The sequence below is a fragment of the Terrapene carolina genome, unplaced genomic scaffold, assembly GCF_002925995.2.
Source record: "Terrapene carolina triunguis isolate 2854851 unplaced genomic scaffold, T_m_triunguis-2.0 Scaffold192, whole genome shotgun sequence".
NCBI classification, from domain to species: Eukaryota; Metazoa; Chordata; order Testudines; family Emydidae; genus Terrapene; species Terrapene triunguis.
The window spans coordinates 21,933,144-21,952,151 of NW_020664543.1; the positions used below are offsets into that span (position 1 = coordinate 21,933,144).

The 19,008-nt window shown below is 50.8% G+C and overlaps 1 protein-coding gene across 4 annotated transcripts in view; it reads left to right on the forward strand.

Annotated features, from left to right (window-relative positions):
* Window positions 1-257: 257 nt before the first annotated feature.
* ARHGAP44 (Rho GTPase activating protein 44) overlaps window positions 258-19,008 on the forward strand; it is a 156,859-nt gene continuing 138,108 nt past the window's right edge. For all 4 annotated transcript variants that reach the window (XM_024217593.3, XM_029912151.1, XM_024217596.3 and 1 more), the window contains exon 1: window positions 258-429. In XM_024217593.3, coding sequence (XP_024073361.1) covers window positions 377-429 — 53 coding nt within the window. In that variant the 5' untranslated portion in view covers window positions 258-376. The remainder of the gene's footprint in view (window positions 430-19,008) is intronic.

Here is a 19,008-nt window from a genome sequence, read left to right on the forward strand (position 1 = left end):
GGAACTACATCTCCCAGAGCCCCCGGGCCGGGCCGGGCGAGCAGCCGCAGTAGCGCCGCCATTCCCCCAGCGAGGCGCCCAGCAGCCTGCAGGGGCGAAGCGAAGGTGGGAGCAGGAGGGGCGCGGAGCCGCGCCAGCTCCATGCCGCAGGATGCGCTGAGCGGGGGGTGGGAGCTGCCGCCGCCGCCGCCGCCCGGGAGCATCGCAGCGCGGCCGCACGCGGGGCCGGGATGGAGGCGGTGAGACGCTGTCGGCCCCAGGCTGCCCGCTCCGCCCGCCGCCGCCGCCGCAGCGCCCGAGCCGCCGCTCTCCCGTCGGGAGCCATGTAACCGCCCGGCTGCTCGCGGATCGCTCCGGCCCCCGGCTCGCTGCCGAGATGAAGAAGCAATTCAACCGCATGCGGCAGCTCGCCAACCAGACCGTGGGCAGGTAAGGGGCGGCCCGGCCCGACCCGGCGGGGAGCGGGACCGAACCGGGGCCCTGCTGGGGGGGCACCAGCCTGGGCAACCCCCCCACTCGTGTGTCCGGTCACTTCCCAGCCAGGGGTCCTGCCTCCCGCTCCATGCCGCGCCCCTCCCCGTGGGATCGGGGCGCCCTGCTCGGTTTGCGTCTCTGCCCTGTGTTTGCTAAATCTCTCTGGCGGGGCTAGTGGCCCCGCAGCTCCCAGACCTGTGTGTAGCTTCCCCTCACCCCACCCAGCCTCTTTCCCCCGGGAAATCCGCCAGTCAATCGCTTGGCTTCTCTCTGTGTTATCGTCTTATTCCTCGGACCCCCCCCCGCCCATCGGTACCCTGCGCAGTGGGTGCCTGGTACCTTGTCAGGCTGCTCCTTGGCCTGATGGGTTGTGTTAGGAGCCTGCTGGCTTGGGCGATGGAACCGGTGCGGTGGATTTTTCCAGATGCGCCTCACCTGGATGGCTGTCCCCGCGTATTCACTGGCGTGCCCCATCCTTTATTCCTCCGTGGCGTTTCCTGGCGGGCGAGAGCTCTGCTGGCAGCCGCTCGCTGGGCTCCCACTCGCCTGGCCTTCCTGAGGGGGGCTGCGGCGGCAGGAGTGTGCAGGGACTAGAGAGGAGGTTGGAGCAGGTGTTGGAAAGGCTGGGCAGGGAGAGGTATGCTAGCAGCGGGCAAGAGCCCAGCAGTAAATGGTGCACAACCTGGCCAGCCAATGAAGTTTGCTTTGGACTCTGGAGTTGGGCCCCGATCCTGCAGTGAAATGGGGCTCCGCAGGGGGTGGGCATGCGCAGCTGTGGCCAGATCGGGGCCTTAGCGACCCCCCCACCAAAGATGGTGCCACTGATAAAAGGCATAAACAAGCCAGACGCTGGGTTTGGTTACATTTGGTTTTTGCCCTCAGGTATTGGGCAGGTGGAGAGTCTGGAGTGTCATGATGGGAATAGAGCATCAGCTATGCTGTGTTGTGGCCAGGCCTGGCCCAGTCCCATCTACCCGGACTGATTGATTAAGGAGGCTCTTTGTGGTGCCAATTAAACTCCACTGTGGGGATGAACATTGTTCTGTTTCTTTGATGACTGGATGTCGTTCCTGGACTATTGTCGCGGACCCCGTATCGGTTTCTCCGGGTTTTGGCTTTGACACTGAACTCATCTTGGGCTGAATCGGGTTGGCTGGTGGCTGGATGGAGCTGGTAGGGTTGTTCCTGATTCTGCAATGAGCTCTGTGCAGATGGAGCCCATCAAAGTCGGCTGGGGCGTGAGGGATGTCTGGGGCAACTCACCGTGGGATAGGATCTCGGTTGGTTGTCTTACGCCCATCCGTAGGGTTATGCTTGCTAGGATTGGATGGAGCTTGGGAACATGGGGAATACTCTGCGTGATCTGATGTGCTATCTGGGACTGTGTCCAAAGACATGGTTTGGTTTATTGTTGTATAATTCTCCAAGATTTTGCAATGGCTTTCTATATAGAGAGAAAGGGGGAGAGAGTTTTTTCTTTTTTCTCTAATTAAACAAGTTCTTTTAGCTGGCAGAGAGGTGCAGGGGCAATGGAAGGGGAGGGCGGCTGAGTGGATTTCATGGAATGTTATAACCCAGAAAATGCACCCCCAGAGCAGCGTATTTTGGCTTCTAACCTGTTTGTTGACAGAATCTCATACTCCTAACCTTTGGAGTGCTGGTCTTGAAAACAACAAGCCCGTGAATCGGCTCAATTCATGTCACACTTGTAAGCTGCCCAGAATTAACTTCACCATTCCTAGCAATCTGTTGGGGTGTCATGTCTCTGCCTCTGCATCTGTGCAGTTCACAACCACAAACAGTGACCCTGGCGGCCTCTGGTTACCCGGTCTCTGTGCCGGCTCTGTTTTGCATTAGCTCGCAGAGCTTTGTTGTTTTTATGTCTTTAGCTCTGAGATGTGATGTGATGCGAGGCTGTCTCGCCACATGCCCTGATTCAGGATGGAACTTGCACTCATGCTTAAGTGATTTTCTGAATCGGTGCCTCACTTTCTATGATACCAGATCACACCGAGCAGTGGCCCCAGTCAGTGCTTGGGGCCCCTTTGTGCTAGGTGCTATGCACACAACCAACAAAACATGGAGTTTACTCAAGGGCTGTTGGATGCAAGGTTTGAAATCCCAAGAAAAATCCAGTGAGCTCAGACTTGCAATGATGTCGTTTTATTTCTTTTTGCTTTTGGAGGAGGGGGGCTGAACGGCTCCTCTGTTAGATGTTCACCGTGCACAGCTAGGGATTGCATCGGCCCTGCTTTGAGTTGCTGTTGCACTATAAAACTGCATGGCACTTTGCAGAGAAGAAACGATAGATCCCTGCCCCAAGGCGCTTACGATCTCGGGTCTGGATCCTGCAGTGAGCGCTGCACAGATGGGCCCCTGAAGTTGATGGGTTTCTGCAGGGGCATCAGGATCCACCGGCATTGATGTCATTAAAGGGATCGAGTCTTAAATTAGACATTGCACAGGAAGGGCCTGAGGAGCTTGGCAGGGAACAACAGGGAAGGACCTTATGATGCACTTGTCACATCTGCCTATTGCTTGGTGTAGTTCTCAAGTGAGCAGATGGCAATTAGGAGCACTGTCCGGAGTGAAGGCTGCGGTGAAGCTGGGCTAGAGGGGAGAAGTGAGTTTTGAGGTGTGCTCTCAAGGAGAGTTAGGTACCATGGCAAGCAGCATCAGATGCTCAGTAGGGGGTGTGTGTGTGTGTGTGTGTGTGTGTGTGTGTGTGTGTGTGTGTGTGTGTTTATAGCACTGCCCGCCTCAAGTGTTTAGGAATCATGAGTCAGGCCCTCAAAATCATGAGAGTGCCTGAAAAGTCATGAGACGTTTCTCACTTTGGGGGTATTTCCCTTCTGGTTTCGGAGCCTTTGGGGATCACGTTTCTGGCTTTTCTCCACAGCCATGAGGGCTAGAAATGGAAGTTGTTTAAATGGAAGTTGAGGTTCTCGCATCATCACCTGGCTCCAGAAGCTGGAACTTTGCAAAGAGCATCAGCAGTGACGAGGCTGGGGATAAATTCGCAGGAGTTGGCAAGACTGGATTTACCATTATAACTGTGCCAGCCTCTGGATTTGAACTGTGAGCAGAGCAGACCCCGCTGAGACACTTGCTCTGTGGAATCTGGAATACTGACCGATAACATACTGCATGTATGGAGCCAGCTGTTGGAAGCCAGGCGGCTTGCTGAGATAGCTGGCGAACAAAGTGTGTGCTGATTTGAAGGCATGTACTTCTGCAACCTCAGCTGCAGCAGTGCTAAATCACTGTACCGTTTCTTTTGCAGTGTGAGTCTGTGGGGTCCTGGCCCTCCCTAAACAGATGGCTTGGTCCTAGCCTCGCTCTGCAGGATGCTTGCTTTACTCATTGGCTGAGAGCCTTCTGTCCTAGGAACGTATGAATTGCATCCACATCAGGCCCGCGTCCTGTATCCGACAGTGACCAGTATGTGATTCTTCAGAGGAAATTTCTTCCCACCCCGGTCAGTTAACGGTTGGCTTATGCTCCAAGCCTATGAGGGTTTGTATCTCTCAGCCAGTCTCTTTGGTATCTTGTCTAATGCAAGCATGGATATTCTCAGCGTTCAAATAGGTGTCTAATTCTCTATTGAATCCTGCTCTGCTCTTGGCCAAAATACTGTGGGGTGGCCAGGAGTTCAAGTGCCAGGAAAACAGAGGTTATTTAGTCATGTGTATTGATATTGGAGCCAACAAATTTTAAAAATAAATAGGCAGCTATTCTGGTTGGAATGAATTTTGTCAGTTTTTTAATGCCATTACGTATAACAGCAGGGGCAGCAAGAGACATGCCAGAGGTGTGCATGCAACTTGGTTCTGCTCCCTTTGAAGTCCACAAGTCCTGCCATGGATTTCCATGGGAGCGGGATGGGTGGGGCATGTGGTAGCAGCAGACCCAGGTGCTAATGCGAGGCAGTGGTTGGAGGCACAGACCTGGGGAGCAGCCCATTCGGAAGTGGTCCCACGAGGCGGTTCGTCAGTGCCGTCTTGGAGAGCAAGCAGGGCTTGGCATGGCCATGTGTAGAGCCGTGCTGGAGAGGGGCTGCAGGTGAAAGGGACTGGGCAGTGGTCAGAACGGGGTTGACTATGGAGGCTGAGGAATGGATGGAGATTGGAACTTCTGTTTAATGATCACGAAATGTGGTGCTGGGTAAAGGTACCCCCTGGATCGTCCTGAAGAGGTGATGTCCTCAAACAGGTCCAGTGTAGGTTGCAGCCGGGCGCGCTACCTGCAATGCATCTGAACTGGAGAGAGAGCTGTTCATCCATCTAGTCCCAGGTCTCAGTGCTGAGGTTGCCAGTTCGTGTCCGTTGTAGGAGGGCTTTGGCGATATCAGGACTGAAATTTACCAGTCCCTCCCACAGCAAACAGCTGTCGCGAGGTAACGACCTTCTTTCTGTATGGATTGTGTCCTCCCCCAATAAGTCACGTGCTTTCATTTGTCTGTAACGATCCCATGACATGGTTTGTAATAGCCGGGGTTTTCCCCTTTCCCCTCGTTGTTATTCTGCTTCACCCCAGAGATGCTGCATTTTAGTAGCATGTACATAATTTGTAATCTGCTCTAGGATCTTTTCAGACCAAAGTCGGTACCGAAGTAGTGGGCCAGATCCTCAGCTGCGGTCAATCGGCTTAGCGCCATTGGCTTCAGTACAGCTGATCTACACCAGCTGGGGCTCTCACTCGTAAGTGATTATTATAGAGGCGCTTCATAGAGCTTTGCCAATGAGTTACACAGCTATTTGCTAGACAACAGTACAATGGTCAGTTAGGGCTTGGGTGGTATTCTCAGTTCTGGAGGGGGAGTCAGGAATGCTGGGTTTGGTTCCTGGCTTTGGGAAGGTAGCGCGGTCCTGTGGCTAGACCAGCAGTTTCAGATGACACAACCAAGCACATATATTTGGCAGCTTCTTTCTGAGCGAGAGTGTGGCTGAGAGTAGTGGCTGTGAGTAGGGGCTGCCGTTATCAGGGGCCTGGTCATTAAAATGAACTTGTGTAACATTTCAGTTCCCTTATTTTTGACATGAGGTGGCTGATAATCGACTGCTTCCTAAGGTGGATGTACAAGGTGCGAAGGGGGTGAAGTGCAGGTAAATATGAACAGCAATGAGTGGAGCTGGTGAGACCTGAATTCATGGTATCCTGGCTTCCAGCTCAGTGCACCTTCCACTAGGCTAAAGGATATTTTGACATAGGGAGGGTCTCTCCCTCTTCCCCCAGGCCAAAGGCATAGGGGTGGCCTAAAGAAACAAATATGGCATATGCATGAGAGCTCTTCTTGCCATGTCAAAATGAGCCTGCCTGCCCCTAGTCAAGATGGCCCCTATGCTCTGTGGTTAAGAAATGGTGATAGCTCGCCTGTGCCACGAACCCCAGCTCAGGCAGAGAGCAGCACCCAGGGTTCTCCAGGCAAAGAGACTACACGTTCTGGTGCCGGAGTGTCTGGCCTCAGAAGCCTGGAGTCTGTTGCTATAAACCTGCTGTGTGGGCACTGAGGGCTTGGCTTCAAATCCAGCGTGACAGCGAGGCAGCTACACTGCTGGAGCGCTTTAGTGGAGATGCTCCTACACTGATAGGAGAGCTTCTCCCATTGGCTTGGTAACCCACCTCCCTGAGAGGCGGTAGCTATGTGGATGGGAGACGCTCTCCTGACGACAGCCCTGTCTATCTGGGGGGGAGCTAGGTTGGTATAACTATGTCGTGCAGGGGGCTGGATTTTTCACACCCCTGAGCGACGTACCTATACCGATATAGGTCTGTAGTGTAGACCTGGCCTAAGAGGCATCCCATATCATGGCGTTCCTTTGCTCTGGGTGGGCGTCACGCTTACCTAACCCTAATCCCTTTAAAGGAGCTTTCTCTCTGCCCTCGCTGAGATGAGTGGGGCCCACGCAGGCTGTGCTATTCAAGTTGTTAGTGGGCCCTGCAGTTACCCCAAGGCACTGAAATACGTTTCCATGTTGTGTTCATTCTCTCTCTCTCTCTCTCTCTCTCTCCCCTCTTTTCCAAATGCAGCCTAGCATTTTATTCGGCTTCCCCACTGCTGCCGTGCACTGAGCAGACATCGCCACTCAGCTGTGAATATAGCATAATAAATAAAAAGGACACGGTGGCTTATTTGTTTGTATGTTTCCCTAGGGCAGTTAACTCACAAGGAACAAATGATTTGATTTAACCCACTGGTTGCTTGTCTCTTTGGATCCAAGGTGTCTCACCGCCTCACCCACCCCAAAATCTCATTTCTGAGGTATCCTTCCCCCTCTCCCGTCTTCAGGGATAGGAGTCATGCTCACAGATAACAGCAGGCCTCTGGTCCACGTTCTGAAACAGATACAGACATCTGTATGGCTGCTCCCCTCCGTTCCTTTAAATATGTATTTGAAGGTCTTCACTTTGGCTGCTTTAAGGGGGAAGGATAATATCCTGGCAAAGAAAGATGAAGTCGGAAGAGGCTGGTTTAATTTGATTCAGGTCTTTTGAGGAACGTTTGTCCCAGAAAACAATTGAACCTTTCCAGAAGACTGGCAATTCCTTCCCCCCTCCCCCTACGTAGGATTTAGGGGAAATAAAGGCAATAAAGGATCATCTGTATTAGGAGCTTAGCTTTGGTGGATTTGCATCAAAATGTGTACGACAGTTCATGCTAGTGGCTGCTTTTTAGCATAGGAGTTAGAAACAGAAACAGTCATAGAGGTGTGAAACAGGCCTGCCAGTATCAGAATCACTATGGCTTCTGCTGCTGCATAGACCTTTCCCTAGCAGCTGCAGTGTGAAACTGCCATGATTCCTCACCATTTGGCTGTACCCTCAGGGTTCTGAATGGTGCTGCTGTGAAACTGACCTGAGCTTTGTCAATTTCACTCTGCTGCAACTTGGGAAAGCTTAGGGACAGTAGTAGAGCCAGGGAGCCTGCCTGCAGACTCTGGCAGACAGCACGGCATCGATTTATGTTTGGAAGATCAGTTTCATAACCCTGAGTCCTAGAGACATTCATTTTGTTAAATGGCAGTTCGTATTCTTCTGCACAAGCTGATGGTTTCGGCTTCCACTCTTGCTAGGGAAAACAAATGAAATTTTCCAGTTCAGCTCATTCAACAGTAAATAAATGAAATTAAATGCACTTGTACTTTTTTGCTCTGATATGCAAGTCTTTTATCTGAGGCCCTTTTAAATAATAGTGGTGCATTGGAAGGTGTTATTGGCGGCCAGCAAGTGGGTCTTTGGTCATTAGACAATCACTGACCTGGTTGGGGGTGTGCTAAGCGCCCTTCTTTTAGACTAAATGGAAGGAGCAATTAAGCCCTTTTACATAATGATGGCTAGAAACAATAGGAGGTTACTGGCCAAGGCAGTTGGCTGCATGGCAAAGCCTGAGCAGGGGGGAGGGATAGCTCAGTGGTTTGAGCATTGGCCTGCTAAACCCAGGGTTGTGAGTTCAATCCTTGAGGGGGCCATTTAGGGAACTGGGGTAAAAATCTGTCTGGGGATGGGTCCTGCTTTGCGCAGGGGGTTGGACTAGATGACCTCCTGAGGTCCCTTCCAAACCTGATAGTCTATGATTCTCTGAGGGGTTCCCGATTGCAAATGCAGGGGCTGAGGGATTGTTTAGCAAGCCCTCTGCATTGTGGCCAGGGGATGCAGAAAGCCAGCAAAAGACCAGAGAAGCAGCCATGAGAGGGAGAACTCCTGGGGGCACAGGACTCGCTGGAAAGGCAGGCTTGGACATAGTGAGCAAGGGAGCTGTCTGCTTCTCTGTTTCTACTGCCTTCAGGGAAACAGGACTTTGTGTACATTCTTTGTCAATAAACAGGATTGCACCAAAGAAATATATGACTGGTATAATCAATTTCTCCTCCCAATGTAAACAACCCAGCAAAGCCCCTGACTAACTGCTCCAGCCAAAGAGCAAACAATAACCCCTTCCAGTCGAGGATTTCAAAGCATTTTACAAGAATGAACTGAAATCTTCACTGATTGTTCTATGCACCACTGAAGGAATATATTGTCACACCATGCTGTCCAGTTGTTCTGTTGCTCAGTGATTACAATTTTTGTCTTGTATATGTTGCTAGTTCTAAAAAAAACAAGAAACCTTACTTGTGTTACTATTACCCCAGGAGATATGAGAATGAAAAGAAGCTACTTCTAGTGAAAGTAAATTAAAAGCAAACTCTGAACCTTGGCATCCCTGGATTTCAGGGAAATTTTAATCTGGGTCCAAGCTTTGTGGGTCATTCCCATCTCTACTTCTTGCTGTTTGTGCTGTTCAAAAGGTTTGTGCTGTCAGCTTGAGATGTAGTCACTTAAAAAATGTTTCCAAGTAGTTTCAGGTTTCACACCTGTCCCCGAAGGCCTCTGCCAATTCTTGTGCTTTCACAGTTCCCTTTTCCTTACAACCGTCTTCCTCTCCTTGGTTGCTGCATGAAAGACCCGCACAAACACTAAGGAAACTGACTCGCCATATAAGAAAAGGGTGAAACTGACAATACAGTAGTGCTGCCAAATGCCCAATGGAAACAAACTGAAAATGGAGAGGGGAAAATTGTTTTTCTTTACTCTCCCTTGGTTACAGTGGGCTGAGCTGTCACCTGTAACGTTAGTTAGTGAAATGTGTTCAGACAATTGACAGTTTTATTATTTATTACAATAGCACCTGCTGGCCCCAACTGAGATCAGGGTTCTATTGTGCTAGGCGCTGGACAAACACAAAGTGAGAGGCAGCAGTTTTAACTCTACTTTGTACTTTATCCAGCCTCATTCAGTAGCAGAGGGTTGTTATGTTTGGGTTTGCAGCATTGCAAGAGACATGCATTAGATTCCAACGCCGAGGCCGCGATCCTGCGTATGCTTAGGTGCTAAAGCAGCTGAGTGTGCCGATTGAAGTCAGTGGTCCTGCTCGGATGCTTAATTAAGCAAGTGCAGAAATGTTGACGTGAAAATTTACCTAGGCCTAATTCAGGACATAACTGAAGCATATACTTAAGCAGATGCTTAAATCTGAGTATGCACTAAAGTGCTTTCCTGAAGTGGGGGTCTTAGATGTTAAGTTCTTTGGTGCTGAGGTCTCTAGGTGCTATTACAGTATTACAATAATAGTAATTTTCAAGTATCAAAGGGGTAGCCGTGTTAGTCTGGATCTGTAATTTTCAATAGTCTTCTTAATACAGACTCACGAGAGATCCTTTGCTGGCTGGGGCTCCTTTTATGCTCTTCTAAAAATCCTCCATTTCCAACCTAAGCTACTCTGCCCTTTGAGGTCCCCTTTGAAGCGCTGTGTGGTAGATGCAATGGCTTCTGGCAGGGTGGGAGGAAGAAAGAACAGAGCCCCCCTCTCCCTTGCTAGCTGTTGTAGAGCCTATCTGTCTTCCCAGATGACTCAGGCAGGAATCATCTTTCTTAGTTCCTCCAGGGTCCATCCCATTAGTTACAAGTGGTGTCACTGTGAACCGATCTCAGATCAGCACGAGGGGTAATTTTGTGTGCAATAGTCCCATCCTCAGGGGATGGATGCTTCTCGTTGACTGTGCTGGGAACCAAATCCAGCTGCTGTGCTGGCTGCTTGGCCCCAAAAGTTACACGGGCAATTTGCAAATGCAGGGGACATTCCTATTAAAATCAAGGGCTAGATTCGCCCTCTGGGAGCAGCTATGATGGAGACAGAATTCAGCTCCAGAGCAGAGCAGGGGGCAGTACTGATCCCTCCCGAGGGGATTCTGCCAGCTTTAAATCAAGGCGGCGCTGCAGAGGAGCGCTACCCTGGAGAGATGCTGAATCCACGTACCTCCGTACCAGCCTGGCCCGGCCCCTCTCTGGCCAGCCTTGCCCACTGCAATGGCTTGGTCTGGACCCTGGGCAGAGCAGAGATGGTGTGAGCTGCTTGCATAGCTGTGTTCTCTATGCTGGCAGATTTACCCTCCCAAACCCAGGGAGTGATTCAGGCCCTAAATGTTTGTTGAAACCCTTGGAGAGGCCTGAATCCAAACTTTGAATCTGGGCCCCCTGGAATATTTTGGGCTCTGTCTCTTAGTTCCTTTGAATTGGTCACGGTCATCATCCAGTAGATACAAATGAGATGCTGACAAATTTCAGAATATCCCAGGAGTTAGAGGCTAAACTGACCTCTGGGTTACACCCGCGCAACCCAAGATCTGGCAACACCATTGACTTCGGGGGAGTTACTCCAGGCTTCTGTCAGGGTCTTTGGCCAGCGTGTATCATTTTATTTTGATTTTGATTTTAAATTTTTATTTTTATTTTATTTTATTTTCCCTTAGTAAATTTGGGCCCAAACAAATGGGGGAAGTGTCCCCCGACCTCAGAATTGGCCCATTTTGTGGCCGATCCAGGAACGGCTCCCCCTGCACAACTTGTTTCTGTGAAATGATGGCAGTTGCATTAGCAAATATCCAGAGCGTTCTCGATGGTGATTGACGTGCTGCAGTGAAGATGCTGTAACTTGGGCCCACCTAGCCTCAGTCCAGAGTCCATCGGGAATGGTGCCAAGTGCCTTGGATGGGCTTCTCAGGCACACCACGGTTTATTGCGCTGGAGGTCTGTCGTCCATCAGGGAAGAAGGAAACAAGACCTAATCTGATGCATTATAAACTCCAGATCACACATTGTCTGTTTCCTGTGGACCCTTTGGCAGTGAAATGAGCTAGTTTGGGGGAGGGAGAGTTGGATTCCAACTCCGTTTTTTCCTTTGCCTGCAGCCTTCAAATGCATTTGCTAATCCTCTAGTAGAGAGACTATCATAAGCGAGAAAAGCTAATCCACATGCTGAAGGAATCCAAGTCAAATCCGCTGCAGAAAGGAAAGAAAGAAATGGACCAAACGACAGCAGCTCAGATAACCTCGAAGGTCCTGACGCTGCACAGACACAGCGAGAGATTCCCTTGCTAATTCTGTCAGCAAGCAGGGGAATTACTGTTGTTTGGGTAGAGTCAACAGTAAAATACCCAGTGCACAGCCAGCATGAAGACAGGTGCTTCCAATTGGAGCTTGATCCTACAGGCTCCTGTGCACATAAGTAACTCTACTCATGAGAGTAGGTCCCTTGAACTCGAATGGTAATACGCAGGGCAGGATGTGGGGCCAGGTTGCAGGATTAAACGGCGAAGCTAATGCATCTCGAAACTCCTGCAGAGCTAGTCTAGATTGTTTTACATGCCACTGTCTCTTGTTCCCTTCCCTGGGGACTGCTCCGGGAAGGCTTATGTTCTCCAGTGATCCTGAGAGCCATGCCAGGGGGTGTTCTGATGGCTGGTAGGGCCAGACAGGTCAGAGGGCAGGGACCAGATGCAAAGCAGCCTGCTGGCCCTCCAGGTTGGGGTTTGAGTGAAAGGCCAACAATCTACCCCTGTAAAAGAGCGGCCATTCTGGCAAAGAGCTGGATGGACGGCCTTGTTCAGTCCAACGGCCCGGGGAGGCTTCAGGGTGTTCTCCATTTTTGTTTGTTCATGTTGCTGGGAAGGTGGGGAGACTCAAGTTTGTTGCGTGGGCATGGTCTGAGCAGAGGGTAGCAGCCTAGCAGGATCAGGAAGGGGCTCTCAGCCCGAGGGGGGGAATGAATGGAAGAGACAGACCAGTGGTGAGTTTTCATGAGCTGGATGAATGTGGCACGCATGGGAAGTTAACAACTCATCTTGCTGTTAGAGCCAGCCATGGCGTAAGGGCATCGTCTCCCACTCAGCAATGCCCATTGGGCTGTACCTGCATTCTAGGCCTGGGCATGCACACCTCTGCCAAGGCGCACAAGGCACTCAACAGCCGTCTTCCATTGGTCTTCATCCTGGGCTGCGTTTAACCTGGTGACCTCCAGGTGAAAGGCCTTTACCAGCTCCCCCAACCATCCGCCTTGCCCATGAGTGGATTATACCCAGCTGTCATTTTTGACAGTGTTCCTGATTTTTCAAGGGTGCTGCATTGATATCTGGCTGGTAAATGTACGCTCCCCACTCCTGTTATGGTCGGTAACGAATTCCCCAGAAAACCTGCTTTCCTTACCGTAGGGGGACCTGTTTCTTTTGTTCTGCTTTACACCCAGGGTGAATGGAGCCTAAGAAACCTGCCCCTGGTGATGTGTTGCTCATCTGGCTACCAGCACTGGTTCTCTGCTAAAATCCCAAGACCCCACTACCACAGATCCCTAGCAGTCACTAGTCACTATCAGTGAGAGTTCATTACCCGTGTACAGTGTTGAAAGTTTTCCCCTGCTGGACATATTATTGGGTTCATCTGTGCCTCCGGTCTTCAGGTTTAACTAGCCCACCCTTCTTTTCTGATAAACATCACTTGCGTCGGTGTCTGCTGCTCTTGGAGGTACTTAATGTCTTAATTATTGTAACATGCCATTATTATTAACTTTGGAGGGTTACTGGGACTGAGCTGGTCTTAAAATAATAACAGAATTCTCCTCTCCGCTTGGTGACTGCAGCTTGGTGGCCTAGTTCTCTAAATCCTTACGTAAATAGTTACGTTCTCAACAGCCCCTTTTTGCAGCATCTCATTCAAAAAAAAGTTGGTGATAAGCCATAGAGAGCATTGGTTTAATGGTTAAATCATACAACCCGGGGTCAGGAATTTTGGGTTCAAATCCTGTCTCCGATACTTACTTGCTGTGTACCCTTGGGGCAGTCACTTAACCTCTCTGAGTTGTAAAATGGTGATAATATTTGCTGTCTGCATGGTGGGGGAGGACGGGTTGGTGAGGCTCAGTGGCTGTAAAGTGCCTTGCAGATGCTCTCTAGAAAATGTTTTATTTCTCATTGCTCTATTTACCTCTGCCTTGATGACTTTATTGGTCTTTCTGGCATCTGTGCTTATGTTTGGTCTTGGTTTTCCTTAGGGTCACAGTGATATCGAGTTAGTAGCAGATACTAGGAAAACCTGCACAATTCCATGGTGGGTCTCGCTTGGATTGTCCTATCTTTAGGCAAAAATAACCCCCCAGAAACTTCCAACAATTTTTTTGAATGTGAATTAATTTGTTTTCATTGAATCAGAAAATGGGCACTTCACAATTTAATGAAAACTGGCATTTCTGGGTTTCCCGGTGTCCCAGCAGGCAGTCGTGAATGTATTTTCTAAGAGTCACAGTTTCCAAGGCCAGAAGGAACCACTCTGATCAGCTAGTCTGAGCTCCTGTGTAGCACAGGCCAGAGACCTGCCCCGGAATGATTTCTAGAGCAGAGCTTTTAGGGAAACATCCAATCTTGACTGAAAAATTGCCAGTGATGGAGAATCCACCATGACCCTTGATACATTGTTTCAATGGTTAATTACTTTTTTAATGTTAAGGGTGAGAGCTCAGGCGCTGACTTTTATTTTTCCTGGTGGCTGCTTCACCCCTGCTCTGTCCCAAGGCCCCATCCCCACTTTGCTTCTTCCCCCAAGTCTCCTCCCTTGTTCCGCCTCTTCCCATCCCTGCTCCTCCGCCTCCCCTGAAGCCCTCCCACCTGCTCACTGCTCTCCCCGGAGCGCCTCCCGCCAGCTGCCAAACAGCTGATCCGTGGCCTCACCAAACAGCTGTGTCTGGTGGGTGCTGAGCACCCCCTCTTTTTTTTCTGTGGGTGTGTGAGCCCCAGAGTACCCATGGAGTTGGCCCCTATGGGTGAGGGGCTTGGCAAAGGGGGAAATTTTCCCAACCATTTTTTCCATCCTTCTTGACCAGCGCTCTTGGATCCCTGCCCTGCATCTAAATTGTGTGGTAACGTCCCAGGGAATGGAGGGGAACCCGGCATTACTATGCGAATCATTGTGAGGATGTTTTCCGAGAGGGTTAGCGTCCCTGTGGATCTAGACGCAGGCTCTTTCACAAAAGCAATGGGTTACTTGTCCTTAAATCAAGTAGAGTGTGCGCCTCTGGTTTTTGTTCTCCATGGTTTGGATGTAGACTTTGCCTAATAGGAAACAAGGGCAGGAGATCAGGGTGGGGTTGAAAAATGTAATGACCATTGATCTTGGGTCCCTCAATTTTTCTGGTGCCCAGTTTGTGGCACCTTAAAGAAGAAATGCTGGGTACCCCCCAAAAAAATCCTGGCCCTTGATTTCAGCCATTCAGGTGATTGTCCTTGTTTGAACCGGGGCTTCCTGCCGACAGGATAGGTGCAAAGCTGACTGTGGAAAACAGGGAGGTGGGTTTGTTCTCTTGTGCCCTGGGAAGGAAGGCGGGACGGATTTTAATCCTCCTTTATAAGACAGTGACAGTGACAAAACTGATGATGAAATATTAATGGAGAAGGAAGAGGAGTGTTTTGTCCCCCAATTGAACATAAATCATGAGCTCCCGCGTCGCTGGAACCCAAACCCCAGGGAGACGACGGAGGTGCTTGCCGTGAGTTTGTGAAAATACTCGGACGCTTGTGAGCGCGGGGAGGGTAAACAGGGACGTGCCAGGGACGTGCTTGTCCCCAGGGTTTCAGATAAATGATGCTTCCCAGAAACTGCTGCTAGAATCTGACCTGACTTTGCAGAGAGCTCAGCACGCTGAGCATAATTCTGACAGTGCAAATGGCCAAGTACGGGAGCGAGTGGCTCGGAGGGGATTAGAGGAGGGGGTTGGGGTTAAGAGGTAGATTAGTGCAGTGGCTCTCAACCTTTCCAGATTATTGTACCCCTGTCAGGAGTCCGATTTGTCCTGCGTACCCCCAGGTTTTACCTCACTGGAAAACTATCCAAATCAGACATAAAAATACAAAAGTGTCACAGCACAGTATCACTGAACAATTGCTGACTTTCTTATATTTCCCATATAATTATGAAATAAATCAATTGGAATATAACTATTGTACTTGCATTTCAGTGTATAGTATATAGAGCAGTGTAAACAGTCATTGTATGCAATTTTAGTTTGTAGTGACTTCTCTGGTGCTTTTTAGGTAGCCTGTTGTAAATCTAGGCAAATATCTAGATGAGTTGATGTCCCCCCGGAAGCAGGGCTCTGGAGCGCAGACCAGTAGGTTTTTGCCCGGAGCCAGAGCGGAGCAATTCAAAAATTTGATTGCTCCAAATCCCTGCCTGGAAGACCTCTGCATACCCCCAGGGGAACGCGTATCCCTGGTTGAGAACCACTGTATTAGAGCATAGTGACACCCACCCCCCTCAAACGCCTCGAACAAGGAAATGCTTGTGCTGATGGGCTGGCCAGGACAGACAAAATGCTCAGAGGACAAGAAAAGCGCCCCAAGCTAACACACCCTCTGCTTCAATCGCAGACAGTCCAAGTGAGGATCAAGAGACTGTTTCTAGCCTATGTTGAATATAAAGGCACCAGCTGCTCATTCAAAGTGTGTGTCCTCACTGGCTGCAGCTAATGGGTTGTGTCTTGGGCCAGAGTGCGGATGGAACTGATGTCGTGTGTGCAGTGCCTAAAGGTGTGCTAGGAGCCATGCAGGACAGGCAGCGTGACCTGCTTCCCGCCCAGAGGAGCTTTACAACTGCAAATGTACATGTAATGCAGCAACCAGAGGTGATGGCGCAGCAGTGGGGGGTGGGGAAGGGTTTGCTGGGATGGCAGAGACAAGCTCAGTCTGAGGCTTGGTTTGTGCAGGCTATGAAGTGAACACAGGTTCTTTACGTTGTAACTAGCTGGTTCCTTGGACTCTTTGCAGCAGAAAGGAGGGTTGGATGAGGCCGGGGGGTTGGTCTGCCTGGGGAGAGTTCTCCAACCATGCTGGGCAGCCTGGGGAACGGGATGGAGGAGGAGCGGAGGGGATGTCAGAGATGCAGGCAGGAGCTGAGTATTCGGGGCCTCAAGGGAAGGACAGACTGTTTGAATGTGATAGAGCACTTTGGGGAAATGGCCTCAGACAGCAGCAGGCCAAGGACTGGAGCTGTTCCTTACCCTGCCCACCATACAAGGGGAGTTTTACGTCCAGCTGTCACTGAAGTCAGCGAGCAGCAGGCGCGAATGGCTCCGGGCGGGGCTGTGGCAGAAATTGCTGAGCCCGCGGAGCACTTCAGACTCTGAAAAATAGCACCGTTTCCATAGGTGGTGACCTGCAGCGACTGTGGGTCAGAGAGCAAGAGCAGGAGATCTGCTCACACCAGGCTCAGGGGATCAGGAAGCACCCTGGTATTTTCCCTTTTTCGATGCCACTTGTGGTTTTCTCCAGTACCTCTCACCTGAATGGTGCCAGCCAGCTGCCTCTCCCGCCTGGCTCAGGCAGTGTGGTTTCTGTAGCCCCCCGTTTGCTAGTGCTGGTGGGACGTTCAGGTGAAAGGCTGGACTTTTGATGTAGCCAGCTCTGTGTCCCTTGAAGCTGGACTGTGAAGCGGACTGGAAATGCATGTGTGAGAGGGTTCTGTGTCAGTAGCGTGCTTTTGGGATCACGTGTTCATCACTCTGAAATAGCAACAGTCATTTACCTGGCAGCCAGCGGGGAGTGGGGGGCTCCTTTTACAAGGCGCATTGTCTGTTAGAGTGAATGTATGTCAGAAGAGGGAGGAGAAGGGCCACCTGGGAAGCCAGCCAGCCAAGTGGGCAGAACGAAGGCCTGTTACAGCCCAGGCACTGCAAATAACCTTTCACCTTCTCTGTCATTCTGGGCCCAGCCTTGCAGGGACCTGAGCGCTTTCAATTCCTATTGGAGTCCACGGAAACTGAGAATGCTCATAGCCTGCCAGGATCGGGACCTTCAAGAACATCACTTAGTGCCATTCCCCATGCCCCTAATAGTGAGGCCTTGTCTACATGGGAAGGTTGTATCAGTTTAACTGAACTAGGTTTTAAAACTGGAGCTAGCCCCTGGGTGAACACTTAATATCAGCTGAAGAACGGCTTATTTTGGTTTAGCTGAAACCAATTCCCAGTTGTAGTAGAGAGAGAGACACTATAATGAAGCTACTAAGAGGAAAACGATCCTGCTAGCAAATAGTATTTATAATCGAGAGAATGGTGTTTTAAGGAACAACTAGGTTTAGACCTTTTTAAAGTGTGGTCCTAGCAAGGTAAGTGACTGTAAAACTGGAATTCAGGAGTCCCATGTTTGTCTCAGTGACTCCAGATCTGCTCAGTGACTCCAGATCTGCTCAGTTTATACACTAAGGGCCTCTCCACTCTGTTACTCTGGGTTTACACCCTCAAAACCTCAGTAAAATCAGTAGTTACACCGGCGTGAAACTGGACTAACACAGAGGTGGGTGGATGAAGCGCCAGGCTTTTTACCCTCCTGTTCTCTAATGCTGACACTGCAAACTCCACCCAGGAGCTGAGAGCCCCGGCTGGGTTGTGTCTGCCTGTGATGTCAGCACTGTTAATAAAGATTCTGCAGTCGAACTTAATGCCCCCTTGGCTGATGATGCATGAGGCAGAACAGACTGGGTATGTCTATGCTGCAATTAGACACCTGCAGCTGGCACATGCCAGCTGACTCGGGCTAAGGGGCTGTTTCATTGAGGGGTAGGTAGATGTTTGAGCTCGAGTTGGCATCCTGGCTCTAGGACCCTGCAAGTTGGGAGGGTCCCAGAACCCAAACCTCTACACTGCAATTAAACAGCCCCTGAGCTCGAGTCAGCTGGCACTGACCAGCCGCAGGGATAGTGTAGACATACCCTCTGGCTCCCTCTCCCATAGCCGAGCCAATGGACAGAGAGCCTTGGCTGTGCCAGTCCAGCCAGCGGAGGTGACTCAGATGCAGAGGCTGATCCGTGCAGTCGTGAGGGGCAGTTGTCTTTGCAGCTCAAACCCGTGCCTCAAAATGAGAGCTAAAATCTCAGCCCTCCAGCAAAGAAGGGGACCTGAAGCCGTTTTGCGACTGCTGCGGGTAGGTGGGGCCGGGCAGTTACTGCGCTGAATCTTTGGGGCCGAAAGAGGCATGGAGTCTTGAACCGGTCTCACTGCTTTGGGAAATAAAGGGCACCTTGGCTTTTCAAGCCCTGAGCGCCCTGGTGGCGCTGAAGGCGGGTGCCACATGCTGGAGATCAGCCCTGCTGCTCCTTGGCTTTTCTCTCTCCTGCCATTCCCGCCACCTTCCATCCTTCCCTCTTGCTTTCTGGTATGCCCTAATATCCTGCGCCAGCCAGGGCCTTCGCAGCCACATCATGGATATTAATGTTACAGTCACAAACGCTGGCATGGTGCTCTGGCCCCACCGGAGTTGCTTTGCCAAGAGCTGCATGCATCAAGGAGCACACGGCTGCTCCTTTAAATAAATCATCCCTCTTAATAATTCATGGAAGGAAACCATAGTGAAAGCCATTTGCAGAGGGAGGTGGATTCTGCGTCACGGGCTCCAGTTCCGGTGCTCATGTGCGGGGTGTTTTCATCTCCTTGCTCTTTCTCCGGGGCCTCCCTCCCATCGGCAAGTAAAAGAACCCCCCTAGGAAAGGCACAGGCTGTGGAAACAGCAGGAGTGAGCGGAACTTCCCCTCCCTTCGGGATCTGGGCCGTTCTGTCGTGATTGGCGCGTCAGAGCGTTAGTTTAACAGTTCCTTTCCCGCTGGCAGGCTGCGCTCTCTCTGGCTCTGCAGGGAGCTGGGGGGCAAGGGGCTGCAGTGCTGTAGTGGCTAGAGCCTGGG